Source organism: Hippoglossus stenolepis, chromosome 21 (assembly GCF_022539355.2).
Source record: "Hippoglossus stenolepis isolate QCI-W04-F060 chromosome 21, HSTE1.2, whole genome shotgun sequence".
Taxonomy (NCBI): domain Eukaryota; kingdom Metazoa; phylum Chordata; class Actinopteri; order Pleuronectiformes; family Pleuronectidae; genus Hippoglossus; species Hippoglossus stenolepis.
In genome coordinates this window covers 16,673,491-16,691,363 of record NC_061503.1, presented here as the reverse complement: position 1 = coordinate 16,691,363, position 17,873 = coordinate 16,673,491, and the positions used below count along the sequence as shown (strand labels likewise).

The following is a 17,873-nucleotide window of genomic DNA, read 5'->3' as shown; positions in this document are numbered from 1 at the left end:
GTCCTTGTTTTTCCTCACAATCCGCCTTCCGCTCTCTTTCTGTCCCTGAATGCCTGATTTTATTCTCCTCCTCCCTCCCTTCTGTCTCCCTCCGTTAACTTATCTCCTTTTCTCATCCGTCTCTCTTTCTTCCTCTGCCTATTCACGCTCTTAAAGGTGAGCGCGTGTTGGCCAGCGGCTCGGTGCAGCTGCCCCGGTTCACCCTGCTGGAGTCGGGCAGCCTCCTCATCTCCCCCTCGCACATCTCAGACGCCGGGACCTACACCTGCATGGCGAGCAACTCCAGGGGCATCGACGAGGCGTCCGCGGACCTCGTGGTCTGGGGTGAGCGTGCAGGGAATCAGACGGATGTGCCGCAAATGCCCAAACAATCCTTCACATCCTGTCAAACGCAGAGAGTTAAACAGTGGAGGTTTTTTTTTTATTGAGAGTCTGTTTAGCGAAGGGTTGAGAAACAAGGCTGTGCTGTATAATAATAAAGCTGCACTCAATTCCTTAAGATACAGAGGCACTCGTCTGTGCAGCTTCTTCATCGGGCTGTTTCTCTGCGAGGAGCCATCGAGGAACAAAATACAAAACAGCAGCATGTCATTTCAACTGAAATGAGTTTTTCTGAAATACTTTCTTTTCCTTCCTCCCTGGTATTGTTCTTCTCAGGGACAATATTTTTGTATTTCTCTCTGCTCGTCTCTCACTCTCTTTATTTTTTTTTTTTCTCCACAGCTCGCACCCGAATTACCACCCCCCCACAGGACCAGAGTGTCATCAAAGGAACTAAAGCCGTCATGACGTGTGGAGTGACACATGACCCCAGTGTAACTGTCAGGTAAAGAAACACACAAGAATCAAATAAACAAGTTGTAAAACATAGGTATTTATTGCAAGTGCTTCACAATAAAAGACAAGTTGTGGCTGCCTGCAATATTCTGAATCTGTTTCTACAGTTTCATGATGAACCACAATAACTTTTTTACACTTCTCATAAAACGTAAGAGATCTCGTAACTTGTTGTTTTGCTCCGTTTGCACTTCTCTCTTTCAGGCGAGAACTTGTCTTTCACTCTTGAGTCTGAGTTTATCTGTCACTCAGAATCTGTGCACCCCCGCTAGCGCCATACGTTTAATGACTTCTACGGGGAACACGCTGCATTCGGGGATTTGCCCATTTATTCAGATCCACACCAGGTTTAATGAGTTCTCTCCTCTCACCCACCGCCTCCTCTGTCCAGTGGACAGACAAAATGAAAACAATTCATCGAGTCTAGTCGTAAGAAAAGAGGAAACAAAGGAAAGTCCAAGTAAGAATTTAGCTGCTTTTCAAAGTAAAGTGTTATTGTAGTGTAAAAAGACCCAAACTGACAGCATGTGATCCATCTCTCAGCATATTTTATTCTAAAATTCATCCTTAAAATAGCTGGGCGCTGTAGTTTTTAGCAGATGTTACCCAGGATAGTATAAATAGTGCACTTATTAGGGACTATTGACTATTTAGGGCAGCAGGACAGTGTGTGTAAATTATGTTCTTTTGAATAACAATGAAGCTCCGTGGCACCAGGGGAATAAGCTATCTCTGGCTTTGGCTACGCAGACAAAAACGTGTTTCTAGGATACATTCATGCGCTGTTTTGATCTATTCATAGGATTTTTGTGGGTAATAGAAAAAATCCAGAATCTTTGCCAGCGTTTTCCCTTAAAAGATAACCGCGATGTCCACAGATCAAAAAGATGTAAAAGTCAGGGGGAGGCAGATGTAGTAGATTCAGCCCTGATCAAAAAGACCTGAGGTTCACTCACGTGTGTGGGAGCCTGACCCTGCAGACATGGACACGTCTGGATTTGGTTGGACATCAATGTTAAGAAATAAATGATTGAATGTGAAATAACACATACAAGTTGGGACGGGAAGGAAACTATGAGATGAACTTTGATGGAGGCTGCACTCGGCTCATGAATCCGTCATCGTGAGGCTCCATCCATTGTTGATTGTGTTAGAAGTGTTGTTGTCCACCAGCGCAGTAAACCTGCCTGTTTGTAACGAGCTGTTTGTTTGGCCTGTGGTGATGCTGGTGGCACTTTTCCTTCTGAAACTGTAAAAGTGGTAATTGAGCGGCGGCAAATTAGGCCCAGCTGTGAGTCCACAACCTTGAAGCTTCGCCCCCCCGAACTGGAGAATCAGTTGTCGTGAGGTCATTTGCATTGATGAGTCTCAGCCGCCTCTGCTGCAGAACGCTGGTCGACTGTTCAATCACCAAATTCAACCCTGCACTTCTTAGGGTTACCCACATGCCAAGTGTGAAGCCGATAAGACGAACATTTAATGAGACATATGAGTCACATACAGACAAACACAGATTTCTGTAAATGCAAGAATATCCATCTTTGTTTGTTGACTGGTCATTTGCTACCACTAAGTTTTTATTATTTCCCTGTTTGTGTCATATTCCATGTTGCTATGCTCTAGTTCCCCCGAATGGGAAAGTTAAGATTTCCACCAAATGCACGCAAACATGGACAGAAATGCGGTTTTGTGCGAAACTCAAACACGTGTTCGTTCTGAAAACTTAACAGTTTCCTTCAAGCTCCGCCTTCCAGCTGGCGCCCAGAGCAGAGCGACACACAACCACCACAACCCGACGTCTCACTGAGCTCCCGAGCTCGGATTCGACATCACTAGCGATCAATAGACCGTTCTGTCACTTTCTACTCAAAAGAGAAAGGCTACATCTGAAGCTACGTTCGGGGGGGCTGTGAAGTTTTGATGAGTGTGAATCCGGCGTTTGATATGCAGCCGTCTGCCGCTATGATATGCGCGTGGTGGCGGCTCTGGTGGCGAGTCTGAAGACACGGAGAAGGAGAGAGATGAAATACCTCATTAATAACATTCCTCTCAGACTGCGGCGGAACAAAAGGACGACGCAAACCTGAGCACAGACGACGTTTATTCGTGTCTGTGCTGTCGACAACAGTTAACCTCGCCCGTCGAAAAGCCGCACATGCACGTGTGCGTGTCACGGCTCCAGCAGGAGACTGAATTAATATTTCAGAATGTGTTTTTGAGCCATGACGTTATTATCAATTACTTAAGACGTTCGCATTCACTGACCCAAAAAAAGATCGGGGTACTTATCCTATCTGTTTAAAAAAAAAAGGTTAAAGTTACTCTCAGGCTTCAGGACAAGTTTTCATCTCGCAGCGTTTGTGCAAATCCTCATTTCATGCTGCCTGGAGCAAATCTCTGTGTGTTTGTGTTGCTTTGTGTTTTTTCAGTTGACTTTTTGGTCCGGCAGCATCGAAAGCCTCTTCTGTTGTTTTTTTATACTGACAAGAAATCTCTATTTATCCTCCTGGGTTATATTTTCACGTTTCTGTTCATTATAACAATCGACCATGACGACACTTCTCACCACCTCTCGCGTCGAAGCGAGGGAAATGGAAATTATGGCAAGAAATGATATTGATCGGGATTCTTCTAGGGACGAAGTTTTCAGATCATTTCCGTTAAAGGCTTTTGGAAAACTGTGGGAGTTTTGAAAGTGTTTTGGTTTTGTCCTTTTCAAAATCTGTCGGGTGGAAATGGTGAGTAGTGTTGTATAGTGAGTAATAGACTGTAGATCCAGATGGACGTAGACACCGGGTCCGAAAAGTGAAGCCAATGTGGAAATGCCTGATAGCTGTATTCTCTTGACCGACCAGCAGAGGGCGACTCCAGGAGTCTCACTCTCTAGTTTATGTGGATTTCTTTTGATTGACAGCCAGTACTGTCCAATGGGTGCTGGTCACAGGTGTACGTAGGATAAGGATGATGATGATGATGATGATGATGAGGATGATGATGATGATACCGTCATCTCAGCTGACTGATAACTTTGTGTTCCAGGCACATCTGGGACAAAGAGGGCGTGGTCATCAACGTCCAGTCCATCCCTCGCATGCGCCTGGAGGCAGACGGCACCCTGCACATCTCCCAGACCTGGTCCGGTGACATCGGCACGTACACGTGCAGAGTCACCTCCGTCGGCGGCAACGACTCCCGGAGCGCTCACCTCCGCGTCAGGTAACCCCCCTCTCTCCCCTCTCTCCCCCTCTCTCCCTGCCAGCTCGCCCTCATCGCCCTCTCCTCACACTCTTGTTTCCCCAATATTCTCCAGTGCAAAGACACAAGCAGCAACATGTTCCCTGGAGCTTGACAGTGTGTACGCAGACACACAGACACGTGTACACACTCGGGCGCACACACACACACACACACACACACACACACGAGGAGTCAGACACGGATGCGCTGCCACCACCACCACCAGCCTTTCTCTGCTCTTATTGACACCTCTGACTCATTTCCACTTAAATGATGCCTGTTCCTCATCACCTCCGCTGTCCTCATTCTCACCCGACACACTCCCAACCCCCGAGGGACCATCTCCTCGGTCTTCCAGTGACGCTACACACACACACACACACACACACACACACACACACACACACACACACACACACACACACACACACACACACACACTCTTGTGCTCATACAAACACTGTGTTTTTGTTTTTTTTGTCATCTCAAATCCTCTCTTTCTCCGAAACTTTCCCTGCGACTGTTGTTCTTGTGCACACAGTGACTCACTGCGGCAGAGGGTGAATCTAATATGAATGAGACTAACTTTCTGTTGGACTGACTGATATCTATCAATCTGTCCGTGCTTATCTGAATTTATGGCTGAATGAATTAACCATCCCCGGCTTCGGCCTCATCCGTTCACGTCACCGTGCATTTTCCTCCTGTCCGTCTCCTTGTGCCGTTCGGCCCGTTCCCTCCCTGTGGTGACGTGCGGCTCGTTTTGTTTGCCCGCGTGTCCGTCTCTGCCGTCCTGTCTCGCCACATTTTCGTCACCTATCCAACCGATCTCTCTGACGTTATGAAACATTAAGCTTGACTTCGGATTCATGCATGAGATGTTCAGGACAGAGGAACAAAACGCCCTGGAACTCTGCGGCCCAGCGGAGGATTCGCCGGGGAAGAGGAGATTGTTTTATTTATTCGGGGTTGTCATGCTGTTCCTCTGCAGGCAGCTGCCCCATGCCCCGGAGAACCCCACAGCTCGGCTGAGCAAGTCGGAGAAAAGAGCCATCGACCTGGATTGGGCCAAACCTTTTGACGGCAACAGTCCCCTCATACGCTACATCCTGGAGGTTTCTGAGAACAGTAAGTCTTTCTTCTACTCATCCATCCGTGCGGTGCGTCCTGTTGACACGCCTTCAAGATATTTAGAATAAAACAGGGAGCTCGGCTGTTTAAAGGAAAAATAAAGCAGAGATTTCGAGAACAAAGTTGTGATATTTCCAGAGTCGCTTGGATCATCAGCACCACGTGATCATAAGTATGACGACGTTGAAAAGTGTGCGGGTAGCGCCTGATGTTAAAAGAGGTTTCGTAGTTTCTCAAGAAACAGAGAGATTGGTTCAAACCTCGTAGTTGTAGGTAATAATAATAATTAATAATAATAATAATTAATAATAATAATAATTAATAATAATAATAATTAGTAATAGTTTGGACGGCTCCACATGTAACAGGTTTGTTCAACATGCTCTGCAGAATAAATGCAGCACTTTGTTCTCATACTTCAATTTATTCTTAAGAGTCTTTTTTTAATGAATCTGAATTTTAAAATGTGACCTTCCATGACAAAACGATTGCAGGCATGAAAGTGAAAATCCCTCCTGAATATTTGTGAAATTACTCGAAATGTTTGACTCCTCTCTTTTATTAAAAATATTCTCAGTGGCGAGGAGGTGAATAGTTAGCATAGCGATGAACAATATCTGTCCACGTGTAGAGCAAGGTGTAAAATTACATTTTCTGTTTTCTTTCCCCCCCTCCCAGATGCTCCCTGGGCCATCCTGCTGGCCAATATCGAGCCAGAGTCCGTGGTGGTGACGGTCAATGGTTTGATCCCCGCACGCTCCTATCAGTTCCGCCTCTGCGCCGTTAATGACGTGGGGAAGGGGCAGTTCAGCAAGGAGACAGAGCGGTGAGCTAAAAGACAGATAGAGAATTCACCCTCTGCGTTCACCCGAGGGCAGCAGCTTCTCATCCAGTCACCAACCCCCTCGATTCACAAGCTCGTTGTTTGCCGGGAGAAAGCCGACGGTGAAAAATAGAATCACCTGAAAAACAACCTCGCAGTCGCTCATTGTGTTGGTGAAATCCGTTTCCTAGACAGCCGCTTTGACTGATCCCTTCAGTCAAGAGTCAGTGAAGAGGGATGTGCATGTAAGCCTGCCAAAGCGGATACACACACACACAAACACGCGCAGTCGCATGTAAACACACTTTCACACACACACACACACACACCCGTTGGCTGACACATTCTGAGAGCCGCAGGGGGGATTTAGGTTGGAGGTGAGATCAGGTTTGGCCTCACACCCTCCTCCACCAGCTCGAGCCCCCTCTTACACCGCGATCCTGTGATATTGCTGTTGAGAAGAGAAACATATCATTGAGCCGCCTCTGCTTCTTCATACCGGATCGAACCAGCCCCGGTGATTTTAGATAACGTCGTGCCGTTAATCTGGAATCTGCGGCGCGACGATGGCGTTCGGTGTCAGTGTCTCGTTTTTAGACAGAAAAGTGAGGAGAGACGTTCCCGCCTTGGAAACGTCGTCTGTCTGTGGGTTGTGAGGGGGGGGGGCAGAGCGGTGGTGGTGATGTCACTCCCATCACCATGCATCTTCTCCCAAGACACTCGGGGTGTTACATGAGGTTAAATATACACTGATGAGCCATAACGGTAATACCAGCAATGGCTGACTGGTGTATGTGAGCGTTTCACATGTTCTAAGGAGCAAACTGGTGAACAAGGAACAGTCGGAGGCTTTTAATGAAAGGAAATTAAACACTAAGGCTGTTTTCACATGTGAACTGTGGAAAACATCTGGATAATTGGGTCAGGACCTTTTCTGGAGGTTTGCTTTTCACGTAGGAAGAACACAGCAGGGGATTGTGTGGGTCAGACGCGCTCACAACAACAGAATGATGTCAGATACGTTCAGGCGACGGGTGGCGTCTGCGTAGAGCAGCAGGGGGCCACGAGGCGAGGTGTGAATTAGTCTTTCCAAGTTGACGTCTTCCTCTGCGTGTGTGGCTCCTCTTCTTCATCCCGAGATATTTGTATTCTTAGAGTTTTGTGTCCGTCATGTGTTAGAAATGTCATCAACACGTCCGCTCGCTTGCTGTGATTTCTCACACAAAGCCCCTCCGGAAAAAATTTCATGGAAAAATGTCCAGACATCAGAGTTAGAAACATTTGAGATAGAAAAAGGATTTGTCCTTCAACTGAAATGATCCAGATGTTTACCTTTAATTGAGCTGAAAGTAAATGTTCTGTGTGTGCATGCGTGTGTGTCTCTGTGTGTGTGTGTTGCAGTGTGGCTCTGCCAGAGGAGTCCCCCAGTGCTCCCCCTCAGAATGTCATCGCCAGTGGTCGGACCAACCAGTCCATCATGATCCAGTGGCAGCCTCCGCCAGAGAGCCACCAGAACGGCATCCTCAGGGGATACACCGTCCGGTGAGATCCCAGTTCCTACTGTTTACCTTCAAGTCACATATTTACACATTCAGTTTTGCTCATCATGAATCAAAAGGAGGCGCTCTGGTCTTTACAAGTAGAAAAATGTAAATATATTAGAGAAAATCTGTTAATTCTTGATTGATGGGTTGTTGCTTTTGACCTTGAAAACTTGTATTTGCACTTCACACATGAACGGACATTAAAGACAACATTAACATCTACACAACACAACACAGACACACACACACACACACACACACACACACAACACACAACACACACACACACACACACACACACACACACACACACACAATACACCCAAGTCCTAGTTAATTATCTTTAAATCAAACACAGTATGTTTCGCTGCAGAACCCCCGACAGTGTCACTTAACACCGCTGCAATTAAAAATCATTTAGTTTGACAGAAAACTAAAATTTGTAATGACTGGTTTGACTTCAAAAACTTTATTGACTCCGATGGAGGGAGTCAGCAATATGCCAGACTGACTGTAAATCATGTAAACACGTAATTAGTTTGGTTTTTCTGTGAGTCCTTTATTTATTCCAACCAAATGAAACAGCAGGTGTTCTCCAGACAACAGTCGCTGCTGTCAGGGGCTTTTAATTGCTTTCCTCTTTTGCTGATGCTTTGTCTCCCCCCAGCAGGAGATGCAGGGTACTGCAGGTCTCTCTCTCTCTCTCTCTCTCTGTCTGAAACTCTGCTTTGTGTGCTGGTGTGTGTGTCAGGTACCGTCTCACTGGGCTGCCCGTGGACTACCAGATCAAAAACATCACCAGCCCGGACGTGACCAACCTGCTGCTGGAGGACCTCATCATCTGGACCAACTACGAGATCGAGGTGGCCGCCTACAACGGGGCAGGTTTGGGCATTTTCAGCCACAAGGTCACAGAGTGGACCCTGCAGGGAGGTGAGTGTCAGTGTTGTTGATCAAATATCAGCTGATCTTCAGACTGTTTTCTTGATAACTCTGCGTTTATATGTGTTGAAGTTATACGCCTGTCTTTAAAGAGGAAAACACTCAGCTAGAACGGCTCCAGCTAAAGCACATAACCCCCCCAAGGCCCTATATCCCACTTAAGTTCAATCAAGCTGCACCAACTTGCACACACTTATAGATACGAGTTCCCTAAATTCATTTATTATTCCCTGGGAAATCAGTGAAAATGTCAAGCTTGCAATGTTAAAGAAAGTTAGAATTCTGTGGGATCTTTCCTGACCCGTACCACATAAAAAGTATAAGTTTTATGGTAATTTTTGGGTGTAATCAAACAGACAAGCCAACCAACAAACAAACAGGGGTGGAAACAATCTAGGTGGAGGTGATATGACTGAAATACGATACCCTGCAGCAACAAAAACCTGCTCGTGAGCCTCCAGCTTCATGCGTCTTTAGCTGAAATCTTCTGCTAAGAGCCATTTACCTTTTAACCTGTCTTTGTAAAGGGCCACACAAAGGTGTGACACCCTCCTCAGATCCAATACGCCGCTCACACAGTCCTGCACGGTGTCGCTGGCATCAGGTGTCATCAGAAAGAGAGCGATGGCAGCCTCTGCTCTGACCTGTGCAGCAGCGATCAATACTGACATCAAAACAGACGCCCGCAGACTTCTACCAGCCTCTCACACCTCTGGGGTTTTGTTTTTCTTCTGTCCATCCCAGTGCCCACCATCGCCCCCGGTAACGTGCAGGCCGAGCCGGTCAACTCCACGACCATCCGCTTCACGTGGATGGCCCCCAACCCCCAGTTCATCAACGGCATCAACCAGGGCTACAAGGTCAGTAGCCATCACCCGCCATTGACGGAACTGTCAGAGGCGAACTTGTCGAATCACACGGCGTGTTGTAGCGCGAGGCGGCGGAGAGCCGAGGGGGCGAAAGATATTTGGTGCCATTGTGAACGATGGACTCCGTTCTTCCATTTGTCAGTCGGAGGTCATTCTCTTTATCGTCGCAGCCATTTTTCACATGTTTTATTGTGAAGTCGTGTGCGAGTAATGATGAATGTCTTCATTATTTTGTCACGGGCTCTTGAACGTAGTCCATCTCGCTGTCTCTTGTGTACACTTCCCCCCCGAAACAAATGTAGCCTGCAGGGGAATCATAAAGCCACATCCATAGGGTGGTTCTATTCTCCCACCGCCTCTAGTGAGACGTACTTATATCATCGAGGTTTTTTCCCCCCCTCTCTCTTTTTGTCTGTGTGTTCAATGGCGCTCCACAGGCCTTACTCAGCAGAGGGTGGGTCCGGGGCGGGAGTCACTGTGCAAACCGAATCTGAATCTTAAATACCAGCTTTTCCTCCAGGGAGAGAATTAAGCGGCTGTGAGGAAAAAGAAAGTGAAAGGTGATCGAAACTACGGCACAAGGAAGAATTTAATGGAGAAAAAAGAGTGAAAGAGAGCGAGAGAGCGGCAGAGAGTCAAACATCCATCTCTCTGACATCCTCTCAGCAGCTCTTTGCTTCCCTGGAAGCTCCCTCGCTTCTCTGGAACCTGGAAACGAACCCAATAGAAGAAAAAAAATGCCACGGGGACTAATTACCTAAGCACCTAATTGGTCGATCCAGGTCCCATTTGTATGTGCTGTACGCGCCGCAATCAACATGCATAATAGGACGCCATCATTCCTCTCTCGAGCCGTGACGCTCGCTTCCTCTCGCATCCATTTCCTCCAAGTCAAAACCTCTTCGGGGCGCCCTCCTCAATAAATCTGAGAGAACCGCGACGCCAAATAACTCCTCCGAGTGACTCGGGCCGACCGGAGGGAGACACAACTATTAGCACTGCGAGAACAAATGTGTGAGAATCATTACAGGAAAAAAAATAAAACGATTAGCTGCTCTATTTCTGACTGTCTGGGTAATTTTCTTTTTTTTTTCTTTTGTTTGTCTGGTTTAGTTGCTGGCATGGGAGCCCGGCAGAGACGAGCACGTTTCCATGGTAACAGTGCGACCGAACTTCCAGGACAGCGTCCACGTGGGGTACATGACGGGTCTGAAGAAGTTCACAGAGTATTTCACGTCGGCGCTGTGCTTCACCACGCCCGGCGACGGCCCCCGCAGCCCGCCCAAAGCCGCGAGGACACACGAGGACAGTGAGTGACTTCTCCTTCCGCTGTGTTCCCTGTCCCGTGGCGGCGAGGGGACACGAGCGTCTCCCAGAAACACATCCTTCGGGCAAGATTTATTATTCATGCAGAACAAAATTATAGAGAAGTGCTAATGAATGAGTCTCTTCTGCATCCAGACAGGATCGTTGTAATTGGGAATTAGGTCCCTTAGACTTTATTAGTTAGGCTTTAAAAACTCTTAATTTTCCTGAACTTGTCATCACTTGGCAGTTTTTTAGCAATTACTTTGTTTTGCCGATTTCGTCCGTAAACACATTTGAAATGCAAATTCTGTCGCCGGGTTTGGAGCCAAGTCCAATATCCCCGCTGATCAGCAACGGGCTCCGGCTCCATGTTAAGTGGATCAGTTTGCCCGTTGGCCTCTCTCATTATTCTTATTTGCCCCCCCCCCCCTCATCCAGCTCCCGGCGCCGTGGGTCACCTGAGTTTCACTGAGATCCTGGACACGTCGCTCAAAGTCAGCTGGAGCGTGCCCGTGGAGAAGAATGGCGTCCTCACAGGTAAATCCCTCTTTTTGATTCTAGAAATCTCTGCTGGGACATCTTGAGAACTGTTCATCCTATTGAAACCTGACATGTGTGAGTTAGTTAAGGGCCCCGAGGAAGTGCAGCGTCGAATTGGGACACGTTCACTATTAATAAACTTTGAACAAACTAAGTAGACCACATCACAACGACAACTGATTCTCCAGTTCTGCGTCAAGCTTTACAGAACTTTGAATAAACAGGCGAACAGCTCCTTGTGCAGCAGCGGTGGCGAGGCGTCAGGGTTCGAGTTCCTGCTGCAGCTCAGGGTCACTTTTGACGGTGTCTGTAAAAGAAGGCAGCAGCCGTCATCACCACGGACCGAGCAAAAACAGCCCGTTCCAAACGGTTGAACGCAGGGACGGTGAGGAAAAGCAGTTGGTGCCCAGTGGTGCTGGTTCACAAAGAGACCAATCACAAAAATTTGTTGTAATTAGCTTTTTGAGCAGCTGCTTGACCCCATTCAGTGATTCCCCCTTCCCCACAATATCCCCACAGGTGGGTTCACGTGGGACAGTTGCTCTTTATTATTTGTTGTTTATTTGGGTCATGTAGCTGCAGACACAGAGACCACATGAGCTTCGAAAGCAGCAGATCTACAGTCGCAGCTGTGCGGCCGTGTCCTTTTCCCCCGAGCTCTGCACGATAGATCCGCCACAAAAAAATCTCCTTTTCTTAAAACATAACAAGTCTTAGCTGAGGTAAGTAGAGTGAGGGGCGGAGTAGACGACCCTTAAACCATTGTATGGTTGTCCCATCCGAACCTCCTCAGGGAGACGATTAACCAAAGAGACGTTTTGATTCTGCTTCTTATAAAAACCCTTCGCTTGTAGTTTTTGGTCTCAATTTTGAGTTTGGGCCATAAATCAGCTTTCTTTTTACTTAAGGATCAAATCTCTGCATAGATTATATCTGTGATTCCTGTTCGGTGAAATAAACTAAAGCAAGAACATTTGTAAAATCACACACATAAATATTTTCTCTCACCATGCAGTCCGGGGATGTAAATGCAAAACGTCCTCGTTAATGATCTTTCTCCTGAGCCGGCGTTACGTCTTTTACTTCGTTCGGCACAAACTTAAAGAGTTAAGGGAGAAAAGAAAATGCTCAGTAGTGACATTAATATTCAAGTGTTTACCGAGGCTGGGATTTAGCAGCATATTGTAAAAAAAAAAAAAAAACATTTTAATGTGCCGCTAATTCCCAGGAGACAAACACTGGCATGCCATGTGAAATTATTGATTTGGCAAGAAGTGCGGCCTAATGCCTTATGCAATCACATGAAAAGAGCTGCTGGCCAAGGAGCAAATTGCATTAACTTTGAGAGGGTGAGGATGTGTGTGTCTGTGTGTGTGTGTGTGTGTGTTTGTGTGTGTGTGTTTGTGTGTGTGTGTGTGTGTGTGTGTGTGGGGAAGGGAGTGGGCGGGAGGATGTGTGTGCAGGGAGGTATAATCACAGGCTGATTTAATTTGCTATATTCAATTTTTGATGAAGTTTATTTAATATTTCTGTTAGCTCGCCCTGTAGCATGTGAGAGCGAGAGACGCTACGCTGGTAAAAACCGCTGTTGAATTGTTTGTTTCCTCCGTCTCTCTCTCTCCTCGCAGGTTACCGCATATCGTGGGAGGAGTTCAACCGAACCAACACCAGGGTCACCCACTACCTGCCCAATGTCACCTTGGAGTACAGGGTGACCGGACTCACCGCGCTCACCACCTACACCATCGAGGTGGCCGGCATGACGTCCAAGGGCCAGGGTCAGCTGTCGTCCTCCACCATCTCCTCCGGCGTCCCGCCAGGTCAGTGACCCCACAGCAAACATGAAGTGAAAAGGCATCGTAACATTGTAAAAGCAACAGACGATACAAAAAACACACTTTTTATAGAAGCAATTCTTCACTAAAATGTTTAAAAACGACCAGTTCTACGTTATATATTGTGTTGACTTGTTTATTTGTATTATCCGAAATGTTTCCAATAACTTAACGACCAAATTCCACCCAAATATATTATATTTAACATATAATCATTTTCTCACTGAGCCCTTAGAAATGTAACGCCACGCAGTCCCTTGTCCAGATTAAGAGACATTTGCCTCCACCTTGAAATGAAAAAGGAGTTCTGTGACGCTCACAGCACTTTGCATGGGAGAAACAACCGTTTTGATTCCTGTCTGTATTTTTCATACACAGATAAAGTGTTGCACCTCCATAGAGTTGAAATCAATATTTGAATTCCTAAACATCAAATCAAAAGAGCATCAAGCTCTGCTGCCTTTTTAATTCCTCGCAGGGCGAAGCTCCAGAAGTACTGGATCCTCCGTTTCCCAAACTTCTGCCTCATAAATTCACTCTTTTTAAACTTCACATCTCTAATTTGTTATGTGAGCTTTTTTTTTTTCATGTTTAATAGCCGGGGGAACGTCTGCTGAACCTCCCCCTTCCGGCGTATTTACTGTTTCACACTGAACCTGGTGAACGCTCTGTGTCGTCTGGCGCCAGACACAATGAAATCAGACCCCGCTCCCTTTCATCTGGGACAGGGACAAAAGGAACACCCCCATCTAATACGTACATCCACAGAATGAGAGGTCCCAGGAGAGCATTACGGTACAATTACAGTGTTTAATGATTTCATATTTGCAAAAACGAGAAATACAATGCCCACGTCAATTACCAGAGCCCGGATCTCTGTGAAAAGCTGTGAAATGACAGGCTGTTAATCTGAGAGCGGCACTTACAGTCCCCCCCCCCACAACAGTGATTAATCCCACCGCGTGTGCACGTGTTGGCCAAACGCTGATGTGCCCGCGTCTGTACCGTAACGACGCGGCTGAAAGCCACCTCGACGATCGGTCACGCAAATGATTTAGAGGCGGTTAATTTCACCACAATGTGTACGATCTGCATTTCATTAGCGTCAAAATCCACGTTAAGCAGTCTTGGGAAAAAAATTGCTTAGCGTCCCCCTCAGGAGCGATTGTATCTTTTTAATATTAGGCCTCTGTCCACTCTCCAATAGGTCACGGTTTTTCTGACGTTAATGTCTTCAACCAGGATTAATGTGAACTCTATTGGGCTTTGGAACAAGGGGGGGGGTTTGGTGTTGTGGTTGGTGTAGTGTTTATCTCAAGGGAAGCATTACGAGGGGGGGGAAAAGATGAAGAATTAATTATTCATTGCGGTGGCACTTACCTGCCTTGACGCACAAAAAAACAACACAACAAACACACACACACACACAAACAGACAACGACACAAAATCGCCCTCCTGCTGTTCTTTGAATCCCCCATTTTCAGATTTGTTCCTCCTCCAGGGTTTTGCAGGGGGGGGGGGAGCGATGCGTTTCTCTTATTGTTTACTCAGCTCAAGTGTAAACAGTAGGATATCAGATTGAATCGTATCTCCAGATAACTGCAGTGTAATTGACATTCATGACATTGTCTCCGCCTGTGTACTGAGTGTAAGCACATTTTGCAAATCTAATCTGCTTCTTTTTTTTTTTGCCGTCTCGGCTGAAGTTGGGAGTCACACCAGGGAGGGGAATTAAGTCTGTTTGCAGTATCTGTGCCGCCACAAGGGGGTGCTGCTGTAGATGGATTTTTTTCCATCAAGCAAAGCCCTTCCCCAAGGCAGCAAAACAGAAAGAGGCTTATAGAAGTATGATTTGTTTTGTTCCTTCCGTCATTTCTCTTTCTCTCTCTTTGTTGAACTTGTTCCTCTCAGAGCTTCCTGGCCCTCCCACCAACATGGCAATTTCCAACATCGGCCCACGCTCCGTCACCCTGCAGTTCAAGCCTGGGTATGACGGCAAGACTTCCATTTCCCGGTGGCAGGTGGAGGCTCAGGTGAGACGGATTCAATCCATCATCATGTTTTTGGATTCAAAACATCGAGACAAATATGATTTATGGATTTGATTGATTCCGTTTTAGATGAGTGTTTCTTCTGCTCGCTGCTGAATCCAATCCGTCATGTTTCCTGTGTTGTCTCAGGTCGGTGTGGTCGGGGAGAACGAGGACTGGGTGATGGTCCACCAGGTGTCCAACGAACCCGAGGCCCGCTCCTTAGAAGTGCCGGGACTCAACCCGTACACCTTCTACAGGTAGACGACTGGGAACCGGGGCCACGTCCACACTAATGGTTTAAAACCGTCTGGCTTTTAAAATGCTGATAGTTTTAGTTTTAAAACTCTGTGGTTGCACTTTAGTCTCGACGGGATAAACGGAGACACATTCACTTCCTGACTGGGTCTGATCCATCACGACTCAACTTCCAGCAGTAAACGCAACACGGATAACAAATTACAACACTTTATTTCAACAGTTTCACTTCGTTGTTGCTCCAAGAGAAGAAATCCCTGATCTTAGTATTTTACTTTCTGAGCATTTTCTGCAACTAAGCTGCAGAGTAGACAACCTGCCTCCTGTCTGTACATAAATGGACGGAGTTAAAAACGCTCACCTGAATTTCAGTTTTTGTTTAAAACACTATTTTAAAATGAAAACATTAGTGTGAAGCTAGATTTCGTCAGTTTTCACAGCAGTCACCCTCCAAATGAAGTGAAATCAAGTCAATAAGTACCACAGCAACAGATAGTTCACACAAAAACAGAAAAAAGACACATGCAGCTTAGTTCTGCTTTCACAGAACATTATTATTGTTAAGAATAATCTTGTCAGACGTGATTTTACAGTAAATTCTTTTCCACTACTGGAAAACCTGAAAATGAAACACGTGCACATTGTGACAAACAACAGGTAGAAGGTGGATACACACTCCACTGCCTCTGCTAATTTCTGCACATCCCAGGAGCTTATCCTATTTTCTGTTTTCTGGATTTCTGGATACCAGCTTGTCGGGGGTTAGTGTGATTTTTAAATAATTTCCCAGTGTGCGCGAGATCTTTATCTCCGTGCAGCCTGCCAGTTTTCCATGATCGCAATCAACGTAACCAATTAACATTTCACAGAGTCGATCCCCAAAGACCCTCAACCGCTATAGTTCTCATCATTCGCGCACCAGCGCTGCCACTTTACATTAAGGCGGAGGTAAACATTCACACCGGATGATTTTTCTTTTTTGAATAACAAGCTCTCTACTCAGCATATTCATATTGATATTCAGTGCTGTGATCTCGCTTCATATGCAATAAGCCTCACGTACGAGGATGCCCACTCGAAGCCGCTGGGTCATTCTGAGCCGTGATTTCAGTTCACAGTAAACTATCCTTTTTCCAGAAGGTGCATTTTAATAATGTTAAACTCCAAACACCAGGTTCCGAATGCGTCAGGTGAACATAGTGGGAACCAGTCCTCCCAGTCAGCCCTCCAGAAGGATCCAGACGCTGCCGGCTCCTCCTGACATGGCCCCTGCCAACGTCACCCTGCGCACCGCGAGCGAGACCAGCCTCTGGCTGCGATGGATGGTAAATACCACTTTGATTCTTCTCACGTATTCATCATCCGTCGCATCTCTGAATCGTCGCATCATAAAAACACTTGAATCCTCATCTCCTGTCCCTGTTCGTCTGCGCAGCCTTTACCTGAATGGGAATACAACGGGAACGCGGAGCAGGTGGGCTACAGAGTTCAGTACTCGCGGGCGGGCTCACTGGGCCGAGCGCTGATCCACATCATCGCCGATCGCCTGGAGAGAGAGTTCACCATCGAGGACCTGGAGGAGTGGACGGAGTACGAGGTCAGGGTCCAGGTCGTCAACGGCATCGGGATGGGACCCTGGAGCCAGCCGGTCAAAGGCAGAACCAGAGAGTCTGGTGAGTCAGTCTGTTTTTTCTGATCAGATAATCGATCAAATGAAAAATAGCAACACTATAAGTTCACGAATAAGACATAGCTCCCACGTGTTTGAGCACTTAAGTGTTTTTTATGCACAGAAAAGTTCTGATCCACCAAACTCTATTTAGAATTCTTCATATTTTAAATGTTTCCTGCTGAATATTGAAGATAAACTCTGGTTTTTAAGTCTTTTTTAACTGATCTACACTTCAGCTTTACTCTTCAACCCACTCACCAAAGTGACACAGAACAGACGTTCAGACTGAGGAAGTGGGAATGAAACTCAAACACAAACTCATTCTGAAGCTGCTATAAGAGGCACAGCGTTGCTCTAAAACTGGATTAAATATAAATGAAAACCTTGAATACTTTTCTAACTCTACGTTTATGCCAAGTCTGTGTGGAGTATATACATTATTAGTCTCTGTGGATGAGAGTAGTAACGAGCAGATTCACGGTTTACACTTTGCCGTATGCTGAGTTTGTTTGTGCGCAGACTGTTTCCCACTCACATGTCCTCCTGAAGTCTTCCTCCTCGCCGCCCGCTTCTGTCTCAGCCTCCGTCCGCACCAGACTCTGGGTAGAGCGAGGAATGGAAGCCGTCTGAGGAAATTGAGAACACATGGACTTGAATGTGGAATTCCTGCGCTCTCTCCTTTCTTTTTTCCACTCGCTCAGGCAAATTCTTAGGAATCAGCGCATTATGTCCAGGGATGAGTGCCAAGCTGGAGAAAAGGCCCTTTTCTGTTTTCCCTCTGCAGCCCTGGAGGGGTAGACCAGGAAATCAAAGGCTATATACGTGCACACACAAGTGATACAAGCG

At 46.5% G+C, this 17,873-nt stretch overlaps 1 protein-coding gene across 6 annotated transcripts in view; it reads left to right on the top strand.

The window, feature by feature from the left end:
- sdk2b (sidekick cell adhesion molecule 2b) overlaps nt 1-17,873 on the top strand; it is a 237,956-nt gene that overhangs the window by 193,663 nt on the left and 26,420 nt on the right. For all 6 annotated transcript variants that reach the window (XM_035144861.2, XM_035144858.2, XM_035144860.2 and 3 more), the window contains exons 11-25: nt 157-324; nt 724-826; nt 3,877-4,053; nt 5,066-5,202; nt 5,884-6,031; nt 7,430-7,570; nt 8,324-8,505; nt 9,259-9,374; nt 10,497-10,692; nt 11,130-11,228; nt 12,860-13,051; nt 14,979-15,100; nt 15,248-15,357; nt 16,530-16,680; nt 16,791-17,028. In XM_035144861.2, coding sequence (XP_035000752.2) covers nt 157-324; nt 724-826; nt 3,877-4,053; nt 5,066-5,202; nt 5,884-6,031; nt 7,430-7,570; nt 8,324-8,505; nt 9,259-9,374; nt 10,497-10,692; nt 11,130-11,228; nt 12,860-13,051; nt 14,979-15,100; nt 15,248-15,357; nt 16,530-16,680; nt 16,791-17,028 — 2,280 coding nt within the window. The remainder of the gene's footprint in view (nt 1-156; nt 325-723; nt 827-3,876; nt 4,054-5,065; nt 5,203-5,883; nt 6,032-7,429; nt 7,571-8,323; nt 8,506-9,258; nt 9,375-10,496; nt 10,693-11,129; nt 11,229-12,859; nt 13,052-14,978; nt 15,101-15,247; nt 15,358-16,529; nt 16,681-16,790; nt 17,029-17,873) is intronic.